Here is a 25,146-nt window from a genome sequence, read left to right on the forward strand (position 1 = left end):
TCAAAGTCAGGGCTACCTGTGAAACCAGTCTACAAGCTAAGCTGCAACAATTGTGCAGCATTCTATGTGGGCATGACAAACAACAAGCACTCTGTCTGCATGAATGACCACTGACAAACTGTGGCCAAGAAACAAGTGGACTACCCTGTTGCTGAACACACTGCCAAACATGACATCCATCAATTCAGTGACTGCTTCACAGCCTGTGCCATATGGATCCTTTCCACCAACACCAGATTTTTTGAACTGTGTAAGGTGGGAGCTTCCCCTGGAATACATCCTATGTTCCCATTACCCTCCTGGCCTCAACCTTCATTAGTCACTGTCTGCATCCATCTAGCCCCTTCCCTGTTCCCGTTCCAGCACCACACAGGTGTCATTCCACCACCACACCCAGTCTTTTTATTTTTCTCTCCTTTTCCACTACTCCCCCCTCCCCCTCTCCATCTCCATCTCTCCCCTGCCCTTCCTCTAAACTGTCTGCCACCCCAACCATACTATCCCTCCCCCTTCCTGCTCCATCCACCTCCTTAACCCCACCCAGTCACAATTCCCATCATGCACTGGTGCTGCTGCTTGCAGTGTGGTTTCAGTTGCCTAAGACTGCAGTTAATTGTGTGTGAGTTGGTGAATTCCTTGTTGGCCAGAAGATCATCTTCTGACAGTCTTTTGTTGCGCCTATCTGTGATTCAGTATCTCTGCTATATGGTGAGTAGCAAGTATCCGTTTCATTATACTGTTGCAGTGATAAATTGTGTTGTCATTGGTCCTTGTGAGCAGCAGTAATATAAAATAAACAGTAAGCTAGGTCAGAAAAAATTACAATCCTTGCAAGAAAATCAATCACTAATGAACTAGCAGCACAATCATACAATGAGGCTGCTGCCTATGAGGTAATGTGTAATTGAAGAAGTGGCTGGTGGGGTTCTGATGCTTCTGCACTGTTTAATGGTTTGAGTGGCTCATTCCTGTGGGGTAACACCTGTCTGTGGCAACAGAGGAATGTGATGAAAGTTTATTTCATCATTGTTTAATTAACCTGTGCTTTAGTACATATTATGTGAGTTTATTTTATCATAGCTTAATTAAACGGATCTTAAACCATTATTTCGCTCTTACATGTTCACTTTGGTAACACAAAGACAGCTGTTCCTTACATGTGTCAAGGGTTAAAGAAAGTAATATTTGAGCCACAACACCTCAGATTTGTACAGCAAAAATCTTTACAGGATAAAGCTATTCTGAAAAAGTGTGATACTTTTGATCTCAAACTATACATGAACACACCTTTAATCCAAGAGCAACACTGATAATGGGTTCATAATATTTTTAGTCTGGAATTTAATGAAACTGATACTCAGCTATGAACACAAAAGCATTACTACTACATTTATTAAAAGCAGAAATGAAGGACATAATCAGTAGCAACTTATTATGTGTGCTTCAAAAGAAATCACTAAATTATTACAAAATTCTCTTGATCTAATAAATAACATAGCAGTGAAATGCAGAAAGTATATTTCTGAAAGCTGTTATGACCTTATGTCCTGAAAATCAAATTTTGATAGCATTTAAATGTATGAACAAAATCAGAAGCATGAAAGGAACCTAAAAGCAATTATGCATTCCATGCAATGACTGTAATACACTGTGAATGTGAAAATAACACATAAATAAATGTATTCACTAACTCTAACATATCCAATCAATGAGTCAGTTTGAGTAATACTGTCATATAAGAACAAATTCTCTTTCTCCAAACAGATTATATGTCACATTGGTTGTATACAGCAGGTTAAAACTGGGAGCCAGGCATAAATTTTAAATGAGTAATAGAATTACCAAGATAAGCAAATCATGTTCTGACTCACTGCTGGTCTATATGGACTTCCACTGTTCAAGTAGGAGGACTACTTCATGCTGGTCGATACCAATGCTCAAGTGCTGTAATGGGTGGCATACAGTTCTTTGGTGGAGACGTATGATAACGTAGTGACCTGAAGATCGACTGAGAAATTGCAAGCAACGATTTACTGTTACAGAGAAATGTGTTTTGTCTTTTGTAGGCTCTTTGTATTCTGTTTGGCATATTCTCTAGTGACCTAGCAACACTGCAAGTTTTATGTGCTGTCACAGTGGATCAGCACATCAGTCACAAAATCCTACAGTGGTGACCCAAGAGGGAACACGAGGAAATGACAGACCAACTTGGAAGTGTCAGTGTTAGACAAGAGGACACAAATGAGGTACAGCAAACACAATACCTCACTGCAGCAGGTACTTCCACTGATCACCAACCACAGATTCATCCGTTTCCTGAACAAGATAGGACCACATGTCCAGTCAAACTGCAGGTATTCTGAACATCTAGACCGGAACTCAGGTTCTGATAGCATTTCCTGCCAATATGGTGTTTACAGTGACATAGTTCAAGTTCACTATATCATTGAACATTTAAAAGACTTGCAGACCTTAGAGGTAAAGGAAGTTTTACTTACATGCAATTACTCATCATTGAAAAATTGCTTACCTAATAAAACAGCCACACCTACTCCATAGTTTGGATTACAGAGGTTATTATGTTACAGAAATTAGATGAGGGAAGTGAGCCAACCAAAAAACCCTTGCTAGAACTTCATTCACTGGCAGGTACAGATCTGTTGCATGAGAGGTCAGTGAGAACGCTTTGGTTAGAAAGGCTTCATGATAACAAAAGAATCATACTAGCCATGGACACAGAAGTGCCTCTAAGTGTTGATAGAAAAGCAGAGGCCATTTTTGTCTACAATTCAATGTTTGTAGCACTGTTCTAGAATTGATATGGATGGTGGGCCTGAACCAATTATTTCAGAGGCAGATATATATTCTGGCCTGTACCAGACATTCAACTGGGTGCTCTGACAAATTCCACAGAGCAAGCTGGCAGAGAGCTTTCAGGCAGTTAGCACATAAGTTGTGCCACCATAGAGTAGGTAATGTTTGGAGGACACAAAAACTAACAGAAGGTGTCAAGCAGTATAAATTTAGGACAAATAAGCATAAGGATTATTGGTTTTGGTTTCACCAACGTTTAGGAAACAGGGCATGCGAGTGCACAACCCCTTTCAAATACACAACTCCCTTGACAGATTATAAAGGGCGCTACACACCATTGTGCCCGTCCCCTCTTCCCCTGCTGTGACTACTGTGCTGAGTATTCCGATGACACCCATAGCTGAAAAATTACACAGTGTGCTCCCAGGCACAAAGAACTAGATTATTTCTGTGGAGAAACCACTGTATCATTTTCCTGCACATAGCACTGAACACGTGAATTAGTCTAATTCTGGGAGGTATCAGTTTTCTTGGCCCTAGTGCACAGAATAGCAAAACAACAGTTTTTTTTTCTTCAGATAGCAAAACATGGGTGTGCAGAATCATAAATTTGAATCTATACACAACACACAATCAATCAATGTACAGCATCATTGCATTACTTTTGCATCTGGCTGCAAGAACCTCATCTTTGAGGAGCTACAATTTTATTTTTGTGATACAACCATTAGGCCTAATGTGCCTGTTTAGAATCCTCAAAGAATTGGTTTCACAAGTGCACTGAGTGTATCTTGTTGTCCTTATAGTAGACATGTATTCAGGAACAAAGTTTTAGGTGGACACAGGTTCAGACCTTGGTGTGCCACTGATAAGTCATTTGGAACTGATCAGTATGTTGGCTCCACTACATCTTACAGCAGCAAACAATTCAGTGATCACAGCATACAGCAAGAATATCATGACATCAGACATTGGCTTAAACAAACAATTTGAGAGGAATTTCTTGGTAGGGGGATGTCAGTGACACCACTTTGGAGATGGATTCTTTACACCATTTCAAACTGGTCATGGACCTCAACACAGGAACGCTGCAGAGGTCACAGCTGCAGAGTATGCAGGACATCTGAAGTATATTTTGGAAGTGTTTCCTTAAATTACATCAATGACAGATGCAAAGAGTACAGCCAGACACAACACACTGCACTTCATTCACACTTCAGTAGGTCCGCTGGTAGTGACCATACCCTGATGGTCAGCACCTAACCTTATTCATAAATTTCTGTGGCACCAACTGATGCTGAAAAGATGACTCTCACCATGAAATGTGGATTATTTGAGTACCATTATATTGCATAAGGGTTGAAGAATGCCATGCAAACTTGGCAGTGCATTATCCATCAAGTGTTCAGGGCTTTGAATTCCTCTTTTGTTATGCAGATGACATCCTGGTTTTACTCAACACTAGATCCATGTGTGCCAAGTTTTTTTGGCATTTACAGGAATATAGGGTGGTAATCAGCCAAAATAAATGTGCATTTGGGAAGAGCAGCATCATGTTGCTAGGCTCTGAAATTCATCAACAGGTATCACACTCTAGTTGGGGAAGCAACTCACCACTGACTGCACTGCTAAAAAGGAAGACAAACAGCCAGAACATGGAAGATAAAACTGGCAAACAGAACAACTGACATTTTTCAATAGAGTCAAGGACTATGCAGTGCTAGCTGTACTGTTTGCATATTCACACCATAGCATGCCTATGACACTCATGGTAGATGCTAGTCAGGTGGCTGTGGGGAAATCCTACAGCAGTTCCTAGAAAGTGTGTGACAACCTTTAGCATTCTTCTTTCTCTCCTCAGCTTCTCACCAATGCTCAGAAGAATTGGCGCACCACTGACAGAGAGCTGTACACCATACATGCTGCTATCTTGCATTTTAGACACTCACTTGAAGGGAAACATTTTTCCACCTACACTGGCTGTGCTCCTGTAATAGCACTATTAACAATCTTCACTGCTTGCTCAGTATACAGATCGAATAACATCAGGGAGAGGCTACCACCCTGTCTCACTCCCTTCTCAACCACTGCTTCCCTTTCATGTCCCTCGACTCTTATAACTGCCATTCTGGTTTCTGTACAAATTGTAAATAGCCTTTCGTTCCATCTACTTTACACCTGCCACCTATAGAATTTGAAAGAGAGTATTCCAGTCAATATTGTCAAAAGGTTCCTGTAAGTCTACAAATGCTAGAAACATAGGTTTGCCTTTCCTTAATCATTCTTCTAGGATAAATCGTAAAGTCAGTATTGCCTCACGTGTTCCAACATTTCTACAGAATCCAAACTGATCTCCCCCAAGGGCAGCTTCTACCAGTTTTTCCATTCGTCTGTAAAGAATACGCGTTAGTATTTTGCAGCTGTGACTCATTAAACTGATAGTTCGGTAATTTTCACATCTGTCAACACCTGCTTTCTTTGGGACTGGAATTATTATATTCTTCTTGAAGTTTGAGGGTATTTTGCCTGTCTCATACATCTTGCTCACCAGATGGTAGAGTTTTGTCAGGACTGGCTCTCCCAAGGCCGTCAGTAGTTATAATGGAATGTTGTCTACTCATGGGGCCTTGTTTTGACTCAGGTCTTTCAGTGCTCTGTCAAACTCTTCACGCAGTATCATATCTCCCATTTCATCTACATCTACATCCTCTTCCATTTCCATAATATTGTCCTCAAGTACATCGCCCTTGTATAGACCCTCTATATACTCCTTCTACCTTTCTACTTTCCCTTCTTTGCTTAGAACTGGGTTTCCATCTGAGCTTTTGATATTCATATAAGTGGTTCTCTTTTCTCCAAATGTCTCTTTAATTTTCCTGTAGGCAGTATCTATCCTACTCCTAGCAATACATGCCTCTACATCCTTACATTTGTCCTCTAGCCATCTATGCTTAGGCATTTTGCACTTCCTGTCAATCTCACTTTTGAGACGTTTGTATTCGTTTTTGCCTGCTTCATTTACTGCATTTTATATTTTCTCCTTTCATCAATTAAATTCAATATTTCTTCTGTTTTCCAAGGATTTCTACTAGCCCTTGTCTTTTTACCTACTTGATCCTCTGCTGCCTTCACTACTTTATCCCTCAGAGCTACCCATTCTGCTTCTACTGTACTTCTTTCCCCCATTCCTGTCAATTGTACCCTTATGCTCTCCCTGAAACTCTGTACAACCTCTGGTTTAGTCAGTTTATCCAGGTCGCATCTCCTTAAATTCCCACATTTTTGAAGTTTCTTCAGTTTTAATCTACAGTTCATGACAAGTAGATTGAGGTCAGAGTCCACATCTGCCCTGGAAAAGTCTTACAATTTAAAACCTGGTTCCTAAATCTCTGTCTTGACATTATATAATCTATCTGATACCTTCTAGTATCTCCAGGATTCTTCCATGTATACAACCTTTTATGATTCTTGAACCAAGTGTTAGCTATGACTAATTTATGCTCTGTGCAAAATTCTACCAGACGGCTTCCTCTTTCATTTCTTAGCCCCAATCCATATTCACCTACTATGTTTCCTTCTCTCCCTTTTCCTACTCTCGAATTCCAGTCACCAATGACTATTAAATTTTCATCTCTCTTCACTACTGGAATAATTTCTTTTATCTCATCATACATTTCTTCAATTTCTTCATCATCTGCAGAGCTATTTGGCATATAAACTTGTACTACTGTAGTAGGCATGGGCTTTGTGTCTATCTCGGCCACAATAATGTGTTCATTATGGTGTTTGTAGTAGCTTACCTGCACTCCTATTTTTTAATTCATTATTAAACCTGTTCCTCCTGCCATCAAACTTCACTAATTCCCACTATATCTAACTTTAACCTAACTATTTCCCTTTTTTAATTTTCTACCCTACCTGCCCGATTAAGGGATCTGACATTCCAAGCTCCGATCCGTAGAATGCCAGTTTTCTTTCTCCTGATAATGACGTCCTCCTGCGAAGTCCCCACCCGGAGATCCAAATGAGGGACTATTTTACCTCTGGAATATTTTACCCAAGAGGACACCATCATCATTTAACCATACAGTAAAGCTGCATGCACTCAGGAAAAATTATGGCTGTAGTTTCCCCCTGCTTTCAGCTGTTTGCAGTACCACAACAGCAAGGCCATTTTGTCTAGTGTTACAAGGCCAGATCAGTCAATCACCCAGACCGTTGCCCCTGCAACTACTGAAAAGGCTGCTGCTCCTCTTCAGGGGCCTCTCAACAGCTACCCCTTCGTTGTGGTTGCACCTATGGTACGGCCATCTGTATTGCTGAGGCACGCAAGGTCCATGGTTCATGGTTCAGTAAAGCAAACAAAAGAAAAATTCGGAGTAGGTATTAAATCCATGGAGAAGAAATAAAAACTTTGAGGTTCGCTGATGACATTGTAATTCCGTCAGAGACAGCAAAGGACTTGGAAGAGCTGTTGAACGGAATGAACAGTGGCTTGACAGTAGGATATAAGATGAACATCAACAAAAGCAAAATGAGGATAATGGAATGTAGTCAAATTAAGTCGGGCGATGCTGAGGGAATTAGATTAGGAAATGAGACACTTAAAGTAGTAAAGGAGTTTTGCTATTTGGGGAGCAAAATAACTGATGATTGTCAAAGTAGAGAAGATATAAAATGTAGACTGGCAATGGCAAGGAAAGCGTTTCTGAAGAAGAGAAATTTGTTAACATCGAGTACAGATTGAAGTGCCAGGAAGTTGTTTCTGAAAGTATTTGTAAGGAAGTGAAATATGGATGATAAATAGTTTGGACAAAAATAGAATAGAAGCTTTCGAAACGTGATGCTACAGAAGAATGCTCAAGATTAGATTGGTAGATCACATAACTAATGAGGAGGTATTGAATAGAATTGGGTAAAAGAGGAGTTTGTGGGACAACTAGACTAGAAGAAGGGACCGGTTGGTAGGACATGTTCTGAGGCATCAAGGGATCACAAATTTAGCATTGGAGGGCAGTGTGGAAGATAAAAATTGTAGAGGGAGACCAAGAGATGAATATACTAAGCAGATTCAGAAGGATGTAGGTTGCAGTAGGTACTGGGAGAAGAAGAAGCTAGCACAGGATAGAGTAGCATGGAAAGCTGCATCAAACCAGTCTCAGGACTGAAGACCACAACAACAACAACATTAACAATCTCCAATGGGTCTCCTAGAGAATGCAGATACACAGAGCTCATGTCACAGTTAATGATGGACAGGCATCACATTAGTGGGAGCAGAAATGTGGTCCTGGATTTTCTGTCCAGGTGCTGCACAAATGTAAAGGCTGTAGACTTGAGTAGTATTGCTGCGGCTGAAAGACTGGACCCTGAGTATTGTTTCCCCCAGGAAAAGGGCAGTCTAGCTTGGAAGTAGCATAGGTGCATGTTCCAGAATTGGCTATATCTTTGTGATGTGACAAATCTTGTACTATGCTTTGAGTCTTTGTTCGACACTAACTGAGATAGGCAGTTTGAAGAATCATTGTTTCAGGAGTTCCTTCATTGATGCAGTTGCCTAAACATTCACACCACCAGTTAAATGGTGAAATGGTTGCACCAGACTTTAAGGCAGTGTTGGCATGCAGAGTTGAGAAGTGAACAGATGGATTTCCTTTGGTCCTGCTGGGTTTAAGGATGGCTCTGAAAGAAGATGTAGAACACACAACAGCCCAGCTGGCCCCTGCCAAAACCTTGAGACTGCCTGCTGAGCTTAATATGGACAAACACACACAGATTCCACTGGTGGCGAGTATCTCTGAGTTTTGGAATGTCTTTCCTGAGAATGTGTCTGTGCTGTAGGTGAATGAGCCGAAGCCTCACTGTGACAAATTGGTGTTCAGTTACCAGGATCTGTTTAGTATTACTCATCTTTGGGTGTGAGACAGTGCTGTGCATCCACATTCAACACCAATGTACTCTGTTTTGTATGTGGTGATATGAAGAGGACCACATACTTATAAAATTATCTGGAATGGGCACAAGGATACAGTTTCTGTGATGCACTTAAAGCAGGCTCATCTATCAGAGGAGACTACCAACACAAATGCAACTGGGGACCAGCCTATGACTACAGGGTGTTACCTCCCACCCATTAACACTTCACCCCAGACATCAAATTTGACCAGCAGGGATGTCGAGGAGATAAATGAGCAACAGTGTCTGCCACAATCCCCTACACCAGAGTGTCCACTGATGATGATGATGATGATGAGGGCAGGGTAGCAGGTTGAACACCAGTTATCTGACATTCCCGAGGCTTAAAAAAAAAAAAAATAACGAGATGTAAGGTGGGGGAGGTGTCACAACTTGAAGATCGATTGGGAAATCACAAACAACAATTGACTGTTACAGTGAGATATATTTGTCCTTTGTGAGCTGATAATATTCCTTTTGGTGCATCCTCTTATAACCTAGTGACACTGCATTGCGTTACCTTTGAGGATATTAAAAGTGTCTATTATCAAGCTGTGTGTGCTACCAGTCACAAAATCCTACATTAGCAATGGTCAAGTCAAGTAAAATAGCAGGACAGTATCACTAGTATATGCTGGGTGATAATCAAATTACAAAGCAGCAACACACAATAGCCTAGTGTTGCGATCAGGATAACTGTGGGTAATTTCAAAGATGTTAGTAAATCCAGACAACTTTTGTTCACTAACAGCCACTGACAAGCTGAATCACTGTAAGATAAATTGAAGACTTACAGTGACAGAGAATTAAATTGACTGATCAAACTGTTAGATTTTTGCAGAAGGTTTAAATTATGACATCCTCCAGAAAAAATGCAACTTTAATAGAAAAATTACAGAATCATGAGTTCTGAGCTAAGTTAGGATGCATATTACTAACTGCACATAAAAATTTCAATGTTAAACTTCATTAATGGTTTTCATTTAAAAATTTCCATTTTTATTACACCTAAACATGACTGACAGCAATTAAAATTAGTAAGAATCATAATTTTGTTTAGGCAACGCTCTCTCCCTCTCTCTCTCTCTCTCTCTCCCTCTCTCCACCTTGTCAATGTGTGTGTGTGTGTGTGTGTGTGTGTGTGTGTGTGTGTGTGTGTGTGTGTGTGTGTGTGCGCGTGCACACACGTGTTTTCAATAATAAACAAGGTGGTCTTGGCATGATTCATAGACCAACTCGAAAAGCTTGAAGCTGGAGCGAGCTATCCCATTCCCTTCAAAACTGTGCAGTGAGCCCCTCCTACCCTCCTCCCCTTTACTCACCCTATGGTGCCAAGAGGATAGCACCACAGTGAAAAAATATGGTGGGAGTTGGTTCTAGGTTGCTGCTGAGAATGAATTTTGTTAGCCTATTTATAGTGAGGCTACACAGATTTTATGTGAAGAGCGGAACTGTGCCAGACAAGGTGTAATTGGCAGCAAACTGCCAGTGAAATCAAGACTTTGGGTATGAATCTTTGTCCAACATGCAGCTTTCACTTCTCATGTACATAATCAATGGGACACATATTCTGCAAAGAGTATGAGAATTCATTTGGCAACAGACTAAGAAGTGACTGGTAGGTAAAACTTCCCATGGGGCCCTTCCTCATGAAGGTGCTACTAGTCTTTCAGTATCTACTAAGAGGGCTTCTACTTAGTACAAAGCCAGTGACAGGCTCAAGCTTTGAGACATGACCAGATGCCATACTTGGTTGTGGCAGAGATCTAGCTTCAAATTTTGATGTGTCATACAGTTTTATCTCATTATGTATAATCAACATTGTTTAATATTTTTGTGTTATGGAATGTCACAGTCTGTATCCCAAAGGCACAAATGTTTGGCTACAACAATTATTTTCCATCATTACCTCTGATAAATTTGACCCACTGCGGAGAAAATTCTGGTAGACGAGATCTGAACCGGCCCTCTGCCAGGCTGTTTCTCATGATTCTCTCCTTCATTACAGCAGGATAGTCACCAATTTTACTGTAGATTGGATGGGCCCAGTATCCAAACTTAAATAAAACAGTAAAATCTTCACATTATGTAAGCCATTTTACACAATACATAATTTGTAGATAAAATAATGCATTATGAGTAATAATTACAAAGTGTTCACTAGCAACTAAAAAAATAAACTTATGTATTTAAATTGTTGTTTGTTTGAATCCAAGTACATGTCTACAGTCTTGGTATGTACTGAAACCTCACACCACAGTACATCAGCAAGGCACTAGAAGTGCCAGAACAGTGTGGAAGCCCATCACTTTATCAGCGGGGTGAAACATTTTATTTTGGCTCTTCTAGCATTTTGCTTCACTGCTGTTGTGTGAAGTTCCAGTATGTACCGGGACTCCAGATATGCAGTTGAAATGAAAACAAACAATGAAATATGTAACTTTCCTTTTTTAGTTAACAGAAAAAATTTTATGTTTACTTCTCAAATTACTGAGTGTTGTAGGCTACCATGAAATTCTTTCAATCAAAATACTTTGTGAAAAAGTTTTGTTAAATTCTGATCTGTAACTGCAATATTGTACAAAAATAAATAATGAAACAAAAATAACAGCTTTTTAGTTGCCTTTTACAGACACATAACATCAGTGTCAAGTAAGCTTAAAACACAAAATAAAATCCACTTACACAACAATAATGGAAATTCCTGGATGGAGCAATGCATAAAATAAGGGAAAGGCAACTATTCACCTACATCATATCAATGCTTGAGGCACAGCAACTCTTAACAGAAAGCAGCATTCACACTAGTTTTCATGCACTAGCTCATTCTTCAGCAGCAGTACACACATTCATACATGCATCCACACGGACACCCAAAAACATACTCACATGCCCACAGCAAGACTAATCATTGACACTCGATTTTTAAAAGTGGATGTTTGAGGTGATGGAGGTGGGGAGGGGATAGGAAAGGATGCAAAAATGGGGTAGCAAAAAAGAGGCAGGTCTTTGAACAGATGACTTCATCATGACTGCTAAATAAGATGAAAAAAGTACACAGGATAAAGCAAAAATAGATGAGGGAGGGAGCAAGGAACTGAGGGAGGAAAAGGGGGAGGGGTAAAAAGGAGAGAAAGGTGAAGATCAAGAAGAAGAGAGAAGAGAAGGGGTGGAAAAGGAGAGGGGAGGAGGGAAAGGGGGAAAGAGTAAGAGAGAGCGAGAGAGCGAGAGAGCGAGAGAGTGAGAGAGAGAGAGAGAGGGGGGGGGGGGGGGGGGAGAAGAAGAGTGCTGGGAGAAAGCAGTGGATGATCTGGATGGAGAAGGAGTGGTACATGCAGAAGAGAGAAGGTAAAAGGCACGTTGAGGCAGTGGGAACAGTTTAAGTTTGTCTATAAACCAACAGCCCCCATGCCCCAGGTTTTGTGGCCATGGAACACTACCTTTCCCAGTGTCTTCCTGATACTAAACCACCACCTCTTTCCTAACCCTCTTAGCCAACCACATCCTGATCCACAATTATTTCACTTTCAAAGACCCAATCTACCAACAAATCTGTGGTACTGTGACAGGTACTTGTATGACTCCATCCTGTGCCAACTTATTTACAGGTCATCTAGAGGAAACCCTCATATCCAATCACTGCCTAAAACCTCTTATGTCTTTCAGATTCATTGATGACATTTTCACAATGTGGACTCATGTCAAAGACAACCTTAGCTCTTCCCTCCATAACCTCAACTCCAACTCCCAAATCTGCTGCACCTGGTCCTTCGTAAGTTATTGAGCCACTTTCCTACACATCAACCTCCACCTCTCAGATGGCTCCATAAATACATCTGTCCATATCAAGCACACAAAATGCCAACAGTTTGCAAATGTCAACCATTCTATAAAAAAGCTCTTCCTTACAGCCTCACCATCTGTGGACACTGCATCTGCTGTCGAAATTAAGATAGCCTCACCAAAACCTTTACTGAGAGGCAATATTTTATCCAGCTCATCCATAAACAAGTCTCCCTTACCATCTGTTCATCTAACACCAGTAAACGTGTTAAACAGCCACCAGTATCACTGTGGCTTTGAAAAGGCCAACCATATTCTCCACCAGATCTTCTACTACTTCCTGTTGTGGCACGAGATGACAGATATACTACCATAAATGCCACCCAAACCACCCAAAGTGGTGTTCTGCTGCCCACTCAAGCTTCAGAATATCCTGGTCCATTCCTGTTCCAAACTTGTACCCCTTGGGTCATTCCCTCATGGTCGACAGAGGTGTGAGACCTGCCTCATACACCCACATACCACCTCCTACTGCAGTCGGAGTCATGCGTGAAAGCAGCCATGGTATATGTCAGCTATGCTCAAATTAATGTGCAGCATTCTATGTGGCCATGACAAGTAACCAACTGTCTACTTGCATGAATGGCCACCACCAAACTGTAACAAACCACAAACTTAAGCATCCAAACTTTACCATCCACTTGCCAAATATGCTGCACACCACAGCACAAGTGGCATAAGCAGTTGCTTCACTGTGGGGGTCATTTGGATATTCTCTTACAGCACAAGTTTCTCTAAAATATGCAAATAGGAATTGTCTCTCTAAAACATCCTGCATTCTTGCAATCCCACTGGCCTAAACCTCCACTAACCTGTTCCCACTGATTCACCTTGCCTTTTCCCTTTCCTCTTCTCCTTTTCTCTCTTCTCACTTCTCCCCTCCCTCCCTCCACTCCTCTCAACTTTTTCAGTCTCTCTCCTTTCTCTACCCCCTTCCCTCTTCATCTTCACCTTTCTCTCCTCCTTCGTCCTAATTTCTCTGCCCCCTCTCTGTCTTTCTACATCTTTTTTTTGTTGTTGTACCATCTACACTTTTCTCATCTTGTTGTGCAGTCATCTGTCCAAAGACCTGCCTCTTTCCCACTTCTACTTCTTGCATCCTTCTCCATCCCCTCCCCGTCTCCATCAGTTCAGGCAACTGCTTTCAAAAATCAAGTGCCAATGACTAGTCTTGCCATGATGGTGTGATTGTGTGCTTGAGTGTCTATGTGGTTGGATGTTGCATGTATGCATGTGACTAATGTTGCTGAAAAATGAGCTAATGCTCGAAAGCTAGTGTGAATGCTGTTTGCTATTAAGTGCTGCTGTGCTCCATGCATTGATGTGATATAGGTGAGTAGTTGCCTTTCCCTTCCTTAATTTATACATATGTAATTCAGCATGGTTATACAAACACTAAGCAATGAGTTAAATCATATGATAAGAAAAGAATGATTATTAATATAATGTAATCCATTCTGGACATCAGAAAACTGATTTGAATAATTCCACACCCAACTCTATAAAAGAAGTCATTATCAAAACTAATAGTGGTGTTAGATACAGTTTAAGTCATGGTGTCTTGACTACATTCTCCAGATTATGCTTTTTTGATGTCAGTCTTTTCTGTACTAGTTATCAGGAAAGCATCATTATGAATTAAGATGATAAGGTCTTGCCTTCATCTGACCTTTGAACTAGCTTACTTGTTCAGTTACATGAGGGCCTAAAGTTTTACATCAGTTTCAAAGCACAGTGCAACTTGGCATCAGTATGACAGTTTGATCCAGACCAGTTAACAGTCAGTATTGTTCCTGTGTTTCTGGAAGCCAGTGATGTCAAGCCATTTCTATATCTACTTAGTAGTCAAACGGCAGTGGACATGTCATGCAGCAGTATCTCTGTTTTCTTAATTCCCTTATAAGAATTGAGAATGCTGATGATGCTAGAATCTCTCAGAAACGTCTTTGCACATTGTACCACAATATTATTCAAGAGAGAAGTTTTACACTTCATAAACCTGTTGATATTTTTGTCCTTCCTGGTCTGGGATCACCATTCTCAGTAGTCAGCAAAATGATTAACATTAAAAGAGGAGTGGCGTTCAAGTCCCTGTCTGTCCGCTCTGATGTAGGCTATATGGATTCCCTAAGTCAATCAGAGTTGCTGAGTTGGTTCCTTTGAAACAGAAATGGCCATTTTCCTTCCTCATCCATACCTTGTCTGAGCTTGTGGTTTATCAGTGATGCACCATTGTCTGTGGGCTATAATAATCTTACTTTCTTCTTTCAACCATCGTTTATTCTTGCACAACCATCACTTCAGGAACTACATCAACTGACAGTGGACAAGCAGTGAATTTCAAATGAACTGAAGAATTTAGCCAATGTAAATTATTCAAAAATTAAGTTATCCAACACAGTGCACTGATGTACTTACTCACACACTAGAATTTACAGTAGTTCCTTTAATATGAGTCAGATATGGAAACTGCAAATATTTGAAATCTCACATGAAAAAAAAATGTACTCGTCACTTTGCAAACAGTCTGTAAGTTTTCAAAGCAGTATCAAAAGCTGCATTATAATATACATTTTTGAGGATTCAGCAACATATGCTTCTACATAAATTTATTCTAAAAGCCAATAAGTTTTGGTTGAGAGTTGGATTAGCTACAAAAAGTGAAAGTTCCTTTTGTTCTCTGAAACTTGTTTGGTTTCTGCTATCCATTTTAGTTTAATTCATGCTTGAACATTTTCTTTTGCACATGCAGTTTTTATGTGAGCTTTCTGATGCTAATATCATATCCTGTTTCACTCCCTTCCTAGCACTGTTTTTCTTTGTCGTCTTCATGTTTCTCATACTCTTTTTATCTTTTTCCTCAATAACTTTTACAAGCATCTTTTTTTATGTGTATCACCCTTTCTTGCAACTAAAATATTCATAAGTAATGTTTCTTCCTATAGGAATTTCTTTTTTGTGTATTTGTTTATGTTTAGGACACTATTTCTGTGCCTTTCATTTCTGCCCCTCCAGTTTATATCTCCACAGAGCTACCATATAAGGGTTCTTCTAACATTTCATTTGTTTGGGCCTTAATCTTTTTCTGCCTTCCTGTTGCTATCTGCTGGGCCTATAGTTTGAAATTGCTTTTATTACAGATTACAACTATGCTTAAACATTTCCTCTCTCTCCTCAGAAGGACACACACACAGACTTTTGACTGAAAACCTAAGACAAATATATAGTTACAACATTTTCTGGGCCAAATGGTCATGTAAATATTATAGTTACAGGGGATATAAATATAGATTTATTAACAAATGATGTCAGCACCAAAAAGTTACATCGTCTGTGTGATGAATTTAACCTGACCCCACTCATTCGGAAACCCACTAGGGAAATTGACAGTAGTAAAACATGTCTTGACAACATAATAACAAACATGACCCACCTATCCCACAGTGCATCGGTTTTAAAACTAGCCATCTCAGATCACCATGCAGTACAGCTTAAATTGGAGCTCCATGAGGCCCCCACTGTCACTACAAAGCAACAGTTTGTAACTAAAAGAATAATGTATAATGACAACATAAACAGACTAAACTGCATGCTAGCACAAATAAAATGGTTTGAAAATAGTAGCTTTTCATATGATACCTTTGCTGCTGACTTCTATTACTGCCTTGTTACCACATGCCCAGTTGTAATCACAAAAATGAAACAAGCAAAAAATATAAACAAAAATATTTGGGTAAATAGTAATGTCACTGAAGCGAGGGAAAAATTAAAACTACTCCACAGTGCAATGCTGAATAGTAGAGAGATTCCTGAGGTAAAGGAAGCCTTCAAAATATATCAACCACACTATAAGGACTTACTCTCATAGACCAGGAGCAACTATGTTGCAAATAAGCTTCAAAACTCACACAACGTAACTGCTGGCATCTGGGCAGTCATAAACAGTTTTAGAACCTGCAATGACAAATCCTGTATGGACTTCACTATTAACCACAATGGTATGCTCATAAAAGACCAACTGGAAATTGCAAATATTTTTAATGAATATTTTTCTTCCGTAGGGGAAGCCATAAATGGCAAACATAAAAACATGCACTGCAGTTTTAAAGGTAATACATGTGACCATAGTATATATCTAGCCCCAACAAACTGTGCAGAAATAATGGGCATCATTAGCTCTCTAAAACCCTCTAATTCAGCTGGGCATGATGGCCTAAATACTAATGTTTTAAAAGCCTGTAGCCAAAATGTTTCTGTACCTCTGTCTGCAGCAGTCAACAATATAATAGAATCAGGCACCTTTCCAGACAGACTCAAAATAGCACAGGTAACACCCATTTTTAAGAAAGGTGACAACAACAAAATAGAAAACTACAGACCAGTCTCAATCCTTCCTGTCTTTTCCAAAATAGTTGAGAAAGTTATATACAACAGGATTATAAACTTTCTTAACAAACACAACCTGATGTTCGAAAATCAAAATGGATTCCTAAAAGGTAAATCAACTAGCACTGCAGCCGCTAAACTAATTGAAGAAGTGATAGGGGGTATTGAAAGCAAGGAACATGTGGCAGGTGTATACCTAGACCTGGAAAAAGCCTTTGATTGTGTGAATGTTGACATCCTACTAGACAAGCTATGGAAAATGGGCATTAGAGGCGCTGCTTATGACCTAATAAAGTGTTATATGAGCAACAGAAAACAATTTGTTCCACTTAAAATGGAAAGTGGTGTCTACAAATCTGAGATCACTTGCATAAAATATGGTGTGCCCCAGGGCTTGGTGTTGGGCCGCCTTCTATTCTTGATCTATGTAAATGATATTAAAGACTGTACTATAAATTCCAAAATTGTTCTGTATGCCGATGACACGTCCATTGTATGTAAAAAGGAATCATGTAATGAACTAGAGGCTGAGTGCAATAATGTGACAAAAGAAATTGTTCAGTTTTTTAATGAAAGCCATTTAAATGTAAGCACCAGTAAAACATGTTTGATGGAGTTTAAAAAAAGTAGTTTGAATACTGAAATTAAATTATACATGGGTAATGAATTGGTAAAGAAAGAGTCTAGTGTAAAATTCCTTGGCATAACAATCCAAAGCAACCTGAAATGGGACACACATATTGACTACCTAGCAACTAAGTTGTCAAAAAATATATTTGCAATCAGTACTATTAACAAGTTCTGTAGAGACACTGTAGTCCTAAAGACTGCATACCATGCTGTTTTCACCTCTCCCTTGAACTACGGTACTGAAATTTGGGGGGCAACAACCAAAACTAATCTAGATTAGCTACTCATTCTTCAAAAAAGGGGTGTGCGAATAATCTGTGGAGCAAAATATAGGGAATCTTGTCGCAACTTGTTTCCAAAAACAGAGGTGTTAACTGTTATAAACACATACATTCTAAAAGCCATATTGCTTGTGAAAAGACTGCACCCAAACACTTATTCAGATTTCCACCAGTACAGTACTAGAAAGATTTTACATTGGCAGCCACAGAACAGCACTTTACGAAAGGGGACCTCAGTACGCAGGTATAAAATTAGCTAATGCACTGCCTAGTGCAGTCATGGCTCTTCCTACAATTAAACTGAAACATCAACTTAAGAAATTTTTAGTAAAACACCCTTTCTACTCATTAGAAGAGTACCATACTTATATGAAGAACAACAAATGCTTTTTGAAATTATGTGAATAGAAATCAGTTAAGAGCTTATTGTAATTTTGTTGTAAATTAATGATGTATTCAGAAGAATGTGTCTTGCATATTGTACAAATAACTTTAATCATTACTGTTTCTTTGTACTTGTGCAGTGTACATTCGATGTTGAATAAAGCTATTATTATTATTATTATTATTATTATTATTATTATTATTATTATTATTATTAGTTTCAAATATGTCTACAGGCATTCTACAAATTCTCACCTCAAGACGTTTTGGTACGTTGTTATTGATGTAGGAGAATTTTTTCCCCTATAAGTGTCAAATAAGTACAAAATAATCTTCACGCTACATGCAGCTGAATTACAAAATAAGTAACACTTGATTTGAAATACTTACATAAAACTGTCTGGCTCTTTCAGCTGCCTGTCTATCTTCTTGAGAATTTGTTCGAGGCTCATGCCATGCTGAATTCAGTGTAATGCTTACACGACCTTAAATTGAAGCAAATTTGCACTGTTACTAACAATGCTAGAAATCTGATGCATAGTATAAAATAGGGAAAACAGAAGCTTAGAGAAGACTGCTTGGCATCTTGTTTCACTTCTCATAATAGAAATAAAATGTATAATTCTTAGAATAGCACAAAACAAATAAATTTGGTATAATCTTCCTGCAGTTACATAATTATGATAGCAAATATTTATTTCTTTGATCAGCTTCTTTCATTATCAGTGTTATTGCAAAATAATGTTTGAATTTCCCTGTTAAATTATTTTCTAATAATTTTATATTGTTTACCTGTTAAAGAAACACTTTAACTTCTAATGGTGTTGGTATATAAACATTACTCTAGCTTAACTGTCCCTGAGAGGTACAGAGATAAACTTCTCTGCCATGCACTTCACAGGAAATCATTGTGAAGATGGTTTACACTGGTTTTATGTGGAATTTTGTACTGCAGTCTACAAGAACAGTGATGTTGGTCATTATCAGTGATGCATCTATGGCTACTATTAGCACACAGCACTTGAGAGGAACAGCTGGCACTTAAAGTTCTAGTTAATTTAAGGATACAGGATACTTATAAATGATGGAAAAAAAATTGTGACCTTATTACATTCTATAGTCTTTCCTGATTACATCGATATGTACATTATAGGGTTACAAATGAAAAATGACCTATATATACCAAATTTTATAGTTACGGTCATGTATGCCACCCCGCTCCCTTTATTTCTGTTGCAGAAACCAGTATTATTTCGAAAAGAACTATGAAATTTCTGTTTCCAGAGATTATATGTATGATACATTGTGAATGTTGGTAACAGTGCAGGTTTATAGTGCCAGTAAATGATTATCTTTGCTATTATTTACTTTTGTTTTGCTGAAGCAGTTTGTTCACAAGTTACTGAATGTTTTTTGCCCAAGTGCTACATATATTTGTGGAAGTACATATCCTTTAGTGTGCAATACATACAAACTATACCACACGTCAAGAAATTCAATAAAAGGAAATTCCATGGTAGTTAACCAGTTCATAAACAAAGCAAGCCACTGTGTTGAAAGTAACCTAAGTATCAGTTCTTCAGGGAAGAAACTTCCACATGGTATGCCTCCTGGTGATTCAAATTTTTGTGTTAACAATGACACTGTTTGTGGTGGATTTGTTGTTGTTGTTATTGTTGTTATTATTGTTGTGGGCATCATATCTTCTCTGACAAAGAAAATGGCGAAATTTAAGCAGTGTGATGGTGTAGGGTGTCTGGAAATAACTGAACAACAAAGTAGCAGGAAGGGTTTAGTGTCAAAATTAGTTGTTCTATGTATATCCTGCAATAAATCTACCTTGAAAATGACTTCAAACATTGTGTATAAATCATATGATGTGAATCTGAAGTTAATGCATGCATAGAAAAAAGAAAATAAAAGCTGCTCAAACGTTTTGAGGTTTGATGGATCTTCCCGTAGGTTTAGGAAGTACATAAAAATAGTTTTAGGTGCCTGGATGGTTGTGTCTAAAGCATCAATGAAACATGCAGTAGAAGAAACTGTCAATATTAGTGGAACTAGGGACATTGCTGTTGCACTTGATGGGACATGACAACATCAAAGACATTATTCCTTGAATGGTGTTGTAAGTGCTACTTCTCTGGAGAACGGAAAAGTTGTTGATGTTGAGTGCCCATCTAAGTACTGTCACACCTGCCATGGTAACACTGAAGGACATATTGAACAGCAGTGGTCTAAGAATTATGATGGTTATAGTGGAGGTATGGAGTGTGACTGAGCTCTAAAAGGGAGAAAAGTTAAAGTTCTTATACATTGAGGTATAGGATAAACAATGTTTACAGTGCTATAAAGTAATGGTAAATGTGATTTTCAATGAAAAAAAAGACTTATTCTGGATATCTACATCTACATGACTACTCTGCAATTCACATTTAAGTGCTTGGCAGAGGGTTCATCGAACCACAATCATACTATCTCTCTACTATTCCACTCCCGAACAGCGAGCGGGAAAAACGAACACCTAAACCTTTCTGTTCGAGCTCTGATTTCTCTTATTTTATTTTGATGATCATTCCTACCTATGTAGGTTGGGCTCAACAAAATATTTTCGCATTCGGAAGAGAAAGTTGGTGACTGAAATTTCGTAAAAAGGTCTCGCCGCGACGAAAAACGTCTATGCTGTAATGACTTCCATCCCAACTCGTGTATCATATCTGCCACACTCTCTCCCCTATAACGTGATAATACAAAACGAGCTGCCCTTTTTTGCACCCTTTCGATGTCCTCCGTCAATCCCACCTGGTAAGGATCCCACACCGCGCAGCAATATTCTAACAGAGGACGAACGAGTGTAGTGTAAGCTGTCTCTTTAGTGGACTTGTTGCATCTTCTAAGTGTCCTGCCAATGAAACGTAACCTTCGGCTCGCCTTCCCGACAATATTATCTATGTGGTCCTTCCAACAGAAGTTATTCGTAATTTTAACACCCCGGTACTTAGTTGAATTGACAGCCTTGAGAATTGTACAATTTATCGAGTAATCGAATTCCAACGGATTCCTTTTGGAACTCATGTGGATCATCTACACTTTTCGTTATTTAGCGTCAACTGCCACCTGACACACCATACAGCAATCTTTTCTAAATCGCTTTGCAACTGATACTGGTCTTCGGATGACCTTACTAGACGGTAAATTACAGCATCATCTGCGAACAATCTAAGAGAACTGCTCAGATTGTCACCCAGGTCATTTATATAGATCAGGAACAGCAGAGGTCCCAGGACGCTTCCCTGGGGAACACCTGATATCACTTCAGTTTTACTCGATGATTTGCCGTCTATTACTACGAACTGCGACCTTCCTGACAGGAAATCACGAATCCAGTCGCACAACTGAGACGATACCCCATAGCTCCGCAGCTTGATTAGAAGTCGCTTGTGAGGAACGGTGTCAAAAGCTTTCCGGAAATCTAGAAATACGGAATCAACTTGAGATCCCCTGTCGATAGCGGCCATTACTTCGTGCGAATAAAGAGCTAGCTGCGTTGCACAAGAGCGATGTTTTCTGAAGCCATGCTGATTACGTGTCAATAGATCGTTCCCTTCGAGGTGATTCATAATGTTTGAATACAGTATATGCTCCAAAACCCTACTGCAAACCGACGTCAATGATATAGGTCTGTAGTTAAATGGATTACTCCTACTACCCTTCTTGAACACTGGTGCGACCTGCGCAATTTTCCAATCTGTAGGTACAGATCTATCGGTGAGCGAGCGGTTGTATATGAGTGCTAAGTAGGGAGCTATAGTATCAGCGTAATCTGAAAGGAACCTAATCAGTATACAATCTGGACCTGAAAACTTGCCCGTATCTAGCGATTTGAGTTGCTTCGCAACCCCTAAGGTATCTACTTCTAAGAAACTCATGCTAGCAGATGTTCGTGTATCAAATTCTGGAATATTCCATTCGTCTTCCCTGGTGAAGGAATTTCGGAAAACTGCGTTCAATAACTCCGCTTTAGCGGCACAGTCGTCGATAACAGTACCATCGGCACTGCACAGCGAAGGTATTGACTGCGTCTTGCCGCTTGTGTACTTTACATACGACCAGAATTTCTTCGGATTTTCTACCAAATTTCGAGACAATGTTTCATTGTGGAAGCTATTAAAGGCATCTCGCATCGAAGTACGTGAGTACGTGCCAAATTTCGGACGTCTGTAAATTTTAGCCCATATTCGGGATTTCGCGTTCTTCTGAACTTCGCATGCTTTTTCCGTTGCCTCTGCAACAGCGTTCGGACCTTTTTTGTGTACCACGGGGGATCCGTTACATCTCTTACCAATTTATGAGGTATGAATATCTCAATTGCTGTTGCTACTATATCTTTGAACTTGAGCCACATCTCGTCTACATTCGCATAGTCACTTCGGAAGGAATGGAAATTGTCTTCTAGGAAGGCTTCTAGTGACACTTTATCCGCTTTTTTAATTAAAATTATTTTGCGTTTGTTTCTGATGGGTTTGGAAGAAATGGTATTGAGCCTAGCTACAACGACCTTGTGATCACTAATCCCTGTATCAGTCATGATGCTCTCTATCAGCTCTGGATTGTTTGTGGCTAAGAGGTCAAGTGTGTTTTCGCAACCATTTACAATTCGCGTGGGTTCGTGGACTAGCTGTTCGAAATAATTTTCGGAGAAAGCATTTAGGACAATCTCGGAAGACGTTTTCTGCCTACCACCGGTTTTGAACAAGTATTTTTGCCAACATACCGAGGGTAGGTTGAAGTCCCCACCAACTATAACCGTATGAGTGGGGTATTTATTTGTTACGAGACTCAAACTTTCTCTGAACTGTTCCGTAACTGTATCATCGGAGTCTGGGGGTCGGTAGACGGCGCCAATTATTAACGTAATTCGGCTGTTAAGTATAACCTCCACCCACACCAATTCGCACGGAGTATCTACTTCGACGTCACTGCAAGATAAACCACTACTGACAGACACAAACACTCCACCACCAATTCTGCCTAATCTATCTTTCCTGAACACCGTCTGAGACTTCGTAAAAATTTCTATAGAACTTATTTCAGGCTTTAGCCAGCTTTCTGTACCTATAACGATATCAGCTTCTGTGGTTTCTATTAGCTCTTGAAGCTCAGGGACTTTCCCAGCACAACTACAACAATTTACAACTACAGTTCCGACTGTTCCTTGATCCAAGCACGTCCTGTATTTACCATGCACCCTTTGAGGTTGCAGCCCACCCCGTACTTTCCCGCGGCCTTCTAACCTAAAAAACCGCCCAGTCCACGCCACACAGCCTCCGCTACCCGTGTAGCCGCCAGCTGAGTGTAGTGAACTCCTGACCTATTCAGCGGAACCCGAAACCCCACCACCCTATGGCGCAAGTCAAGGAATCTGCAGCCAATACGGTCGCAAAACCGTCTGAGCCTCTGATTCAGACCCTCCACCCGGCTCTGCACCAAAGGTCCGCAGTCGGTTCTGTCAACGATGCTGCAGATGGTGAGCTCTGCCTTCATCTCGTACGCAAGACCGGCAGCCTTCACCAAATCAGATAGCCGCTGGAATCCAGAGAGAATTTCCTCAGATCCAAAGCGACACACGTCATTAGTGCCGACATGTGCCACCACCTGCAGCTGGCTGCACCCTGTGCATGCCGGTGTTAGTTTTTGGAAATTAGAAATTTTTTTTCGGGTCAAAAATGGCTTATCCCGGACACGCACTATAGTCTTATTAGCAGTGTGTTCCTCCAGAAGGACGTTTATAACGTTTATAATGTAAGATACACTCCTGGAAATGGAAAAAAGAACACATTGACACCGGTGTGTCAGACCCACCATACTTGCTCCGGACACTGCGAGAGGGCTTTACAAGCAATGATCACACGCAAGGCACAGCGGACACACCAGGAACCGCGGTGTTGGCCGTCGAATGGCGCGAGCTGCGCAGCATTTGTGCACCGCCGCCGTCAGTGTCAGCCAGTTTGCCGTGGCATACGGAGCTCCATCGCAGTCTTTAACACTGGTAGCATGCCGCGACAGCGTGGACGTGAACCGTATGTGCAGCTGACGGACTTTGAGCGAGGGCGTATAGTGGGCATGCGGGAGGCCGGGTGGACGTACCGCCGAATTGCTCAACACGTGGGGCGTGAGATCTCCACAGTACATCGATGTTGTCGCCAGTGGTCGGCGGAAGGTGCACGTGCCCGTCGTCCTGGGACCGGACCGCAGCGACGCACGGATGCACGCCAAGACCGTAGGATCCTACGCAGTGCCATAGGGGACCGCACCGCCACTTCCCAGCAAATTAGGGACACGGTTGCTCCAGGGGTATCGGCGAGGACCATTCGCAGCCGTCTCCATGAAGCTGGGCTACGGTCCCGCACACCGTTAGGCCGTCTTCCGTTCACGCCCAACACTGGCCGTAGACCTCTGGTGATCGTCGAGGGGACACTGAATAGTGCATGGTACATCCAAACCGTCATCGAACCCATCGTTCTACCATTCCTAGACCGGCAAGGGAACTTGCTGTTCCAACAGGACAATGCACGTCCGCATGTATCCCGTGCCACCCAACGTGCTCTAGAAGGTGTAAGTCAACTACCCTGGCCAGCAAGATCTCCGGATCTGTCCCCCATTGAGCATGTTTGGGACTGGATGAAGCGTCGTCTCACGTGGTCTGCACATCCAGCACGAACGCTGGTCCAACTGAGGCGCCAGGTGGAAATGGCATGGCAAACCGTTCCACAGGACTACATCCAGCATCTCTACGATCGTCTCCATGGGAGAATAGCAGCCTGCATTGTTGCGAAAGGTGGATATACACTGT

General features: G+C 40.6%; 1 protein-coding gene across 4 annotated transcripts in view; it reads right to left on the reverse strand.

Annotated features, from left to right (window-relative positions):
- Positions 1-25,146, reverse strand: part of LOC126285345 (myrosinase 1-like) — a 502,449-nt gene that overhangs the window by 48,213 nt on the left and 429,090 nt on the right. For all 4 annotated transcript variants that reach the window (XM_049984661.1, XM_049984663.1, XM_049984664.1 and 1 more), the window contains 2 exons: positions 18,684-18,778; positions 10,679-10,826 (listed from right to left, as the gene is read on the reverse strand). In XM_049984661.1, coding sequence (XP_049840618.1) covers positions 10,679-10,826; positions 18,684-18,778 — 243 coding nt within the window. The remainder of the gene's footprint in view (positions 1-10,678; positions 10,827-18,683; positions 18,779-25,146) is intronic.

The sequence above is a fragment of the Schistocerca gregaria genome, chromosome 8, assembly GCF_023897955.1.
Source record: "Schistocerca gregaria isolate iqSchGreg1 chromosome 8, iqSchGreg1.2, whole genome shotgun sequence".
NCBI lineage: Eukaryota > Metazoa > Arthropoda > Insecta > Orthoptera > Acrididae > Schistocerca > Schistocerca gregaria.